Source organism: Silurus meridionalis, chromosome 21 (genome assembly GCF_014805685.1).
Source record: "Silurus meridionalis isolate SWU-2019-XX chromosome 21, ASM1480568v1, whole genome shotgun sequence".
Lineage (NCBI taxonomy): Eukaryota > Metazoa > Chordata > Actinopteri > Siluriformes > Siluridae > Silurus > Silurus meridionalis.
In genome coordinates this window covers 957,089-966,020 of record NC_060904.1, presented here as the reverse complement: position 1 = coordinate 966,020, position 8,932 = coordinate 957,089, and the positions used below count along the sequence as shown (strand labels likewise).

Here is an 8,932-nt window from a genome sequence, read left to right as displayed (position 1 = left end):
CTAGATGCATTGTGGCTCTTCAGTATGCATTTTAAATAAAGCAATTAATTTGAAGCCTCACAATAAAACCAGTTATTAAATTTTTTTTAGAGGAACCAATACTGTCATAAAGTTTCTACTCACCTCCTGCATTGGTCAGTACAGTGTTATTTTACAGCACAAATTATTAAAGAATATTTAATAGAAATAATTCCTCTCTCTCTCTCTCTCTCTCTCTGTCTCTCTCTCTCTCTCTCTCTCTCTCTCAGCTGTTCATCAGACAAATGAGAAACTCCGTGTGTTATTTGGAGCTGATTGATGATCTCACTGACAGTGACACAGAAACATCTAATACAGTTTGAAGGTTCTACTCACCCGCTCCGGTGCTCAGTGATATCAACCAAAACAGCACAAACGTCCAAATCTGCTGCTTCATGATGTTCAGAACTCCTGAGCACTGAGTACTGATTGTTACTTTCTTTTTTCTATTCTATTAATTTCCTGTTGTCAAAAAGAATGAAGGAATCGGACCAGTTTTTCGGCATTGCATTCCGAGGCTGAGACGAAGGTCCAGCAGATTAACTGAACTGAAACATCATTAATCTCATATAGTAGTTATATACAGCTTAGAGTTCATCTTAGAGTTCATCTTAGAGTTAAACTCAGAGTTCAGATCAGAGTTAAACTCAGGGATAAGCTTAGAGTTAAGCCTTAACCACTAAGCTTCCACCTCCCAAATATAAATACGAGGTGGTATCAAAAAAGTTTTGTAACACACCTACAGATGCCTGCACGCACAGTCACAGGAAACACCCTATCAAAATCTGCAAAGATCTCCGTCAGTGTGCTGTGGATGACCCGTCCTTCACGTCGAGGATCATTAACTGTGATGTAATATAGTGAAAGAGCTCATCATCTCCACAGCCGATAAAGGCGAGGCAGGTTTCACTATTTCCCTATGGGTGATTATTAGACTGGTTGCTGCAGCACTGGTGGGCAAACACATCTCATCCACCCTCACCCTCAGCACTGGAGCTTCCCAGGGTTGTGTTCTAAGCCCCCTGCTGTACTCACTGTACACATATGACTGTGTGGCCACTTCCAACTCCACCACCATCATCAAGTTTGCTGACGACACTGTTGTGGTGGGCCTGATCTCCAACAACGACGAGACGGCCTACCTACAGGAGATTAAAAACCTGGAGAGATGGTGCCAAGAGAACAATCTTCTCCTGAACATCAGCAAGACTAAGGAGTTGATAGTGGACTTAAGCACGAAGCAGGAGCAGTCATACCAAACGCTAAACATCAACGGGACCCCAGTGGAGAGAGTGGATAGTTTCCAGTACCTAGGTGTTCACATCACACAGGATGTCTTGGTCCTGTCACATTAACACCCTGGTGAAGAAGCCCAGCAGCATCTATACCATCTGAGATGCTCAAGGGACTTCAAATTTCCCTCTCAGGTGCTAAAGACTTTCTACACCTGCACCATTCAGAGCGTTCTGACAGGTAACATCACTTCCTGGTTTGGGAGCATCACCATGCAGGACTCTCCAGAGGGTGGTGCGGTCAGCTGAATTTACCATCCACACCGAGCTTCCTAACCTGCAGGACATCTACAGCACGTGGTGCCGGACCAGGGCCAGGAAGATTGTGAAGGACCTCAGCCATCCAAACTATGGACCCTTTTCTTTGTTGTGTTCAGGGAAACGCTTTCGCTCCTTGAAAGCAAGCACAGAGAGAATGAGGAGGAGCTTCTGGCCATTTGGAGTTTAAACCAGGAAACACGCAGGATCTAAAACTGGACCTCTCTCTCCATCTTCACTCATTTCTTCACACTTTTTTTGCACTATGACACTTTAATCTCTTTACTGTCACTTTAACTCTGGACTTGAACTGCACAATGCCACTTTATACCACATCACACTGCACATGGACACTTTAACAACAATCACTAAATCACTTTAAGCTGTACTGTAAATATCTGCCATACGCATCCATGTATATACATATATTTTCATATATATTTTATAGTTTATACTTTTTATTTATCTACCTTTTTTGGTTTTATTTTTACCCTTAATTCTACTACTTTTATGCTTAAATGCTGGACAGTCGTAAAAAGCACTTCACTGCATGTCGCACTCTCGATGTATGTGTATGTGACAAATAAAATTTGATTTGATTGATTTGACACACACAAGCGTGACAGCTCCCCCTGTGGTCGATTATAGCTAATACACTTAAAATATACTACACGAGAACACATAGGAGGACAGCTCCCCTTCTGGTCTATCATAGCTAATACACTGAAACACACACACACACACACACACACACACACACACACACACACACACACACACAGTGTGTGTGATAGCGCCCCCTGTGCTCTATCATAATACACATTACTACTTTTCTCTTTGTCCTTCTTCTTCAATATAAAAAAACTGAAAGTAAAACTGTAGATGTTTAATCATAAACGGTTTTGTTTATACAATAAGATGTCAAATAAAACACTTTTTTTCACAGAATGTATTAAAGTAAAAATCCCTGTTGTTGTTGAGATGATCCACATGCAGCTCAGGTTCTGCTCTCGGTTCCTCAAGGTGTTTGTGCAATTGCAGAAGATGGAGGTTGGAGCGTAGCGGGTAAGGCATCGAAGGTCATGAGTTTAAATCCCAGTCCTGGGTCCCTGAGTAAGGCCCCTATCTCCATAACTGCTCAACTGTATAAATAAGTCACTCTGGATAAGAGCATCTGCTGAATGCTATGAATGTAAATGTAAAAAAAATGCAACCTTGTGGGTCTCCTCACGTGTTCCCCTCTTTGGTTGGATCAGGATTTAAATGGCTCCCTTCTGTTATTTCTTCGCTCTTGTTTACAGAAACTGTAAATCACAGACACGTGTCACTTCCTGCATCTGTTCACATTTGACTCTTATTTACTTTCTTTAAATCATGAATGATTTCTTTACCTTTGACCTCCCGGGAATATCGGGCCGTTCCTGCGCCTGCGGTTTGTCTGAACTTGTCTACAGAGAAGAATCAAAACTCGATTATTATTTAGACAAAAACATGAATAATGTAAATATAATTTATTTTTTATTTCGAGACTTTATTTCCTCACTTTGTAATTTCGTTATTGCTACTATAACAGCTACAGTGATGAGGATGGTGGCGAGAACGACGGTGACAGGAATCCACAACGGTGTGTGGCTTTTTGTCTTCAGATCTTTATCTAGAGGAAAAGAAAAAATCATGAATTCCATCTGTGAGAAGGAAAAAACTTGTTTCTAAATCGTGCTTCTGTTCCTTCTTACAAAAGTATTCAGTATAAGTTACACTTAAAGGCTTAAGCTTTGTGGACACCGGAGTATAAACCGCATCACATTTATTCTCCATTCACTGTTATGATGAGCTCCACTTTTCTGGGAAGATGTTCCACTAGATTTTGTGGAATTTTTTTGGTGCTTCATTCAGTCACAAGGGCGTTAGTAAAGTCTGATGTATTGTCATGTTGGAACAGGTTTGGGTCTCTTGGTTCAAGTGAAGGAAAAAATGTGATGCTCAATTGTGTGTGTGTGTGTGTGTGTGTGTGTGTGTGTGTGTGTGTGTGTGTGTGTGTGTGTGTGAGTGTGGTTGTGTGTGTGCGTGTTCCTGAACAGCCTGGAGTTATGTCATGTCGTCCCTTTCATGTGCCACTCTGTGATTTTGTTTTGGTCTGTATTGTGTATCGGACGTGGCGTGAAAATTACAGACTGAACTCTAAATATTCATTTATTATTATTTAATATTATATAATTGTCTTTTTATTATTTTATTACTATTATTATTTACTTGCTTTCATGCACTAATAATTATTATTCATTATATATTTTTGTTATTATTTTAATATAATTATTTTTTGTTTTATTTATTTTATTATTATTATTGTTATTATTGTTGTTTTATGATACATATTTTATTTATTTATTATGTATATCTTTATAAAAGTATTATTATTATTATTATAATTATTATTATAATTATTATTATTATTATTATTATTATTATTATTATTATTATTATTACAGCGATTAGTTCAGGTCACATGATCACTGATTACATTTCACTCCGTAATTTATGTTAATCTGATGATCTACTGTACTTTCAGGACCGGGTGCAGTAATGGTGACCCTGGTGTGTCCCACGCAGTTCCTCTGGAGCGCTGAGATGTTACAGGTGAACTCTCCCGTGTGTTCCAGGCTCTGGGCACCGAGCAGTCTCAAGGATCCGTCTCCTGCCTGTAAGAACCGGGGTTCGAGCAAAGCCGTGCCGTTCCAGTGGTTGGAGATCCGCTGCGTCCTGCTGTCGTAGGTGCTGATTTTGCTGGACATGTCTGCTCTTCTGAAGGACCAGGTTAATGTAAAGTTTCCCAGGTTCCAGGGGCTTCTGCAGGGGATGGTGAGGTTCTGACCTTCGGAGGAGTTTATTTGGCTCCAGGTGGAGACCGTTTCGAGCTTGGATGTGATCGTGACGTTGTTGTGGACTGAGAAAAAGCAACAAACATGTAAAATCAGGACTTTAGAAGTAACATCTCTGCAAACATTTGAATTCTTTCATAATATTTATAGATTTAAATGTAAAAAATTCCCATCTTTTTTGTGTGCTTTTTTTTCATCTCCAGACCAATCAGGACAAAAGCCAGTGAGAAACGTAAAGAGGGAAACCTCATGAGGTTTAGAGATGATGATGTATTTGTCTGGTGATCAGACCTCTCTCAGACAGTGATGCGGTCCACATCTGATCAGCAGAGGACGAGTTGATGGTACAGACGTAGGTGAGGCTGTTTTGGTTAACAAGCTTCTTCAGTTTGCTCTCCACACTGTACAGCCCCTTGTTGTCGGACTTTATTCTTGTGGTGTATTTGAGTGTCTCGCTGGGCGTGGCTGAATCGGTGGACCAGGAGATGTAAGGATGGGGGTAAACATCGCTTGTGGAGCACATCACCTCCTCATAACCGCTCAGACGAGTCATCTGAATATCCACGAAGCGGATAGGGGCTGGAATAAACAGAAGAAGATGAGAACATGGTTAGATGTTGGTAAGAACATGTCTTTTTTAACTCTATAGTGATGGAAGGAGTCTCCAGTGTCAGTGAACGTATTGGATTGGTGAACGGAATTAAAAGACCCGAGTCGCTAGGATGGAGCGATGTAACTTACCTCTTAATGAGAAGAATCAAAGTGACTCACCTTCTACTCTAAGTGTGACAAAGGAGTAATCTGTTCTTTCCTTCTTTGTCACTTGACACCTGTAGCGCCCCCTGTCGTTCAGGTTGCATCGACGCAGGAGGATCGACGCGTTGCCGAGCGACAGCTCAGGAACCGAAACAGACGCCCTGTAGTTCTCCATGTTTGGTGTCTGAGGATAAATCTGGACATCCTGCTTGAACCAGCGGACCTCGTCTTCGCCCGAAGGGGTGAAGCTACAGGGAAGGAGGCAGTCCTCAGAGTACTGACACGTTACATTCACATCTGACAGAAGACAAATACAGATATCAGGGTTGAAGCTCTGAAACACTCTCAGTTTCTGAGTCTAATCCTCTACACACGAGCCGTCTTTCAGCTCAGGATTAGTGAAAATCGGCTGGAAATCAAAAACGGAATTACTCTCGTCTACATTCCTGAATTCTTTCTTTAAGGTCTGGGAACAAAATTACAGGTTTTGGGTGTGAAAAAAAAAATAGTATCCAATATCGATATCAGGTTTCACTGTGATATATGACAAAAAGACTCAGTGGAAATACAATGGAGTGCAAAAATGTGTGCACCCTCAGGAAAATATAAAATACAGAAAAATCGAGATCCAACGTGGAGACCACGAGGATTCACACTGGCACCTGAGAGACTTGTGATAAAAGAAGGATTAGATATATGATGTTGGATTCAGGCCTGAGTCTCTCAAAGTCTCTTTTAGTTACAGAGCTCCTGGGTGGAATTATTTATTTATTTAAAGGTTCCTTTATGAGCTCCTGTACGGACATGTCTTTACACTGTGTTCCAACCGGTTTCCTTCGACATGTAAAGACCTTAACTTTTTCTACACCTTTGACCTCACCCTCAGCGTTTCCATTTGCCTTCGTCAGAAAGCAGGTGAGAAACACGCAGGTCGAGACGTGTGCAGAAGTTCTCATCGCCGACGTCACTGTGAACACGAGGCCCAGAGGTGTTACTACACATGATCTCAGAAACCTTCATACAAACTTCTGTAATGTACAAAAGGATACGTTTGTACTCATCACATTCACAACTTAATATTTTGCTTTTTAGAAATGATCTATAAAAATATTTAGCAGCTCAGAGGAAACAATCATCAACACTTAATTGTTCTTTTGGTGTCTTTCTGGAGGAAACGGTATCATGTGCAACTGGAGCTCTGCTATAGGAAATGTCTGTGATGATGATGATGATGATGATGATGATGATGATGAAATAATATACACCATTATTATTTTTATTTATTTGTTTATTGATTAAGTTAATTGATGATGGTGATAAAAACATCGTTAATTGTATTTCTTTAATTTGACTACTAGTTAATTATTTGTTTACATTTTTTTATGATGATAAATAATTTCCCTTTTATCTCCATTTCATTTGCATTATTTATTCGTATGAATAATTATTTGACTATTAATCATTTGTTTGTTTGTTTCTCTGTTTGTTGATGTTGTTACTATGATCATGAATGTTATTAATAATTTAATCTTCATTCACTTTTAAACTTCATATACACTGAATATTTGCTGTAGTCCTGAAGTTCTGATGAGATCAGATGTCTGACAAATTGTATTAGAGTTCTTTCGTGGTTCCTTGGACATGGGTTCCGTATGGAGCCCTTCATGGCCGAGAAACCCTGCTGTAGGTTTCCACACAAAAGCTCTCAGCGTTCAGCAAGGAACATGGCATGACGTGTCTGAGCAAACAAAGGCTGAGAAAATAAACAAAATATACAGGATTTGGTTCCTGGTCGGTACAGAACAGAAGCAAAAGCTCTGAAAGGCGTTCGACCTTTGAAACCATTCCAGAATTCAGCCGCACAACTTGTTTTTTAACCTTCCAAGGTTCTCCACACCTTCCAACCTCCCCTCTGCCATGCTTTCACCACTGGCTTCCTGTAGCTTCTGTATCAGATTTAAACCTCTAATGCTTGCCCACAGAGCCAATACAAAACTTAAACTCTCTACCTTTGGAAGACATTTTTCCAGACTCTTCTCTGTTCTGGCATCAGGGTGGTGGAATGAACTTCCACATGAAGTCTCTATCAGCCTTCGAACCATGTTTACAACCTACATCTTCCAGAGGTTCTTCATTCAGCATATACTTCACACATTTATAATAATAAAACATCTATCTTAACTATTTTAAACATGAAAATTTTTTAAACCCGTGACTCGAATCCCATCACACACACACACACACACACACACACACACACACACACACACACACACACCATACATTCCATTCGAGTTTGTTCACATCTCGTCTTTTTGACACGTTTCAGTCACTCTGGTGTTTAATGACCTACGTGTCGGTACTAAAAACATCGGTGTTTGTTAGAGTGCGTATAAAGTGAATGAAAGCGCATCAGCATGTTTTCAAGGGAAACCTCTGGATGTCACCTGTGACTCATCAGAAGACAGAAAATCTCCAGGTGCAGAGCTGATGAACTTTTTTTCTCCGTTTTTCTGCAGTCAGATGAGAAACACACACATCTGCTGCATGTCACGCTGCCAAACCTCAGTGCTGACACTAATTTACACCGTTTTATGTTAGAAAAAAAGAAAAACGTATGCATTCCTGTTTAATTATTACCATCAGAGTGACAGGTCACGGATCAGATTTACACCTAGATCTAGATTGAGACTGAATTTGGATTTTTTTTCCAGATATAACAACTGCTGCTTCCGAATTTCTGGTCATTGAATATGAAGACTTTTTTCATTGCCAATTTTGTGCGTAGGGGGTCTGATCCAATTTTCAAATTTTGGCCCTTTATTTCTGTTTTAATACTTTAATACTACCTTTTTTTAGTAAGTTTCCCTTCCCAGAACCCTTCATCATGCAATCAACATGTTAAAGAACATTGAAGAACACTTTTCTCTTTTAAAAATTGTGTAGTAACCAAGTAACTCCAAATTATAGCTGAAAAAATCCTCCTGGTGCAGTATGTAGAAACTGCAAGTCCGGAAAAAAGGTTTAATTCAGAATGTAGTTGGGTTCTATTGTGGAAATGTTCTTTGTGGAACCTTGTGTGGTGTGTTTGTCTGTCAGAGAGGGTTCTTTTAGAGTAGCTGTTGTTGCTTCAACACCAACATCAAGAACAAAATCATCCTGAACACCATCAGCACTAAAATCATCCTCAACATCAACACCAGCATCAACCCCAATATCAGCTTCAACACCATCAAGCCCCAAATCATCTTCAAGACCATTAACACCAAAATCAACCTCAACACCAAAATCAACCTCAACACCAAATTCAACCTCAACATTCTCAACACCAACACATAATCAGACTGAAGCTAAAAACAGAAAGTCTCCTCCGACTCCTCATAACTTTATAATTAAAAAGGTAAATATACTCACGTCTGTTGGTTGTTGTGTATCTGTGTGTAGGTGTGTGTAGGTGTGTGTAGGTGTGTATGTGTGTGTGTGATTCTGAAGTGAGTTACTGCAGTTGTCGATAGCAATAAGGATTTCAGTTGCAACGAGATGGACAGGTTCTTTTCCAAACACACCTTTAAAAAATGTTGCATTGCAAAGACCCGTTCACACTCCTCCTCCTCCTCCTCCTCCTCCTCAACCTTCTCCTCCTTCTCCTCAACCTCATCATGGGTGGAGTTTGGACCAGATTGAATAACAAAACTTAAAAGCAATTAGTGAAATCTAAACCTTGACTGC

The 8,932-nt window shown here is 40.0% G+C and overlaps 1 protein-coding gene across 2 annotated transcripts; it reads right to left on the bottom strand.

The window, feature by feature from the left end:
- Positions 1–2,439: 2,439 nt before the first annotated feature.
- Positions 2,440–8,764, bottom strand: hhla2b.1 (HERV-H LTR-associating 2b, tandem duplicate 1). Of its 2 annotated transcripts, none has more exons than XM_046877686.1 (8): positions 8,618–8,764; positions 6,084–6,170; positions 5,219–5,500; positions 4,739–5,026; positions 4,132–4,512; positions 3,112–3,222; positions 2,960–3,016; positions 2,440–2,872 (listed from the first exon to the last, which is right to left on the bottom strand). In XM_046877686.1, the coding sequence occupies exons 2-8, from the start codon at positions 6,157–6,159 to the stop codon at positions 2,796–2,798; spliced, it is 1,272 nt and encodes a 423-aa protein (XP_046733642.1). In that variant the 5' UTR covers positions 6,160–6,170; positions 8,618–8,764; the 3' UTR covers positions 2,440–2,795. The 2 variants fall into 2 exon arrangements, with proteins under 2 accessions (XP_046733642.1, XP_046733643.1); XM_046877687.1 differs by having other exon boundaries at positions 5,219–5,451; positions 8,618–8,754.
- Positions 8,765–8,932: the final 168 nt, after the last annotated feature.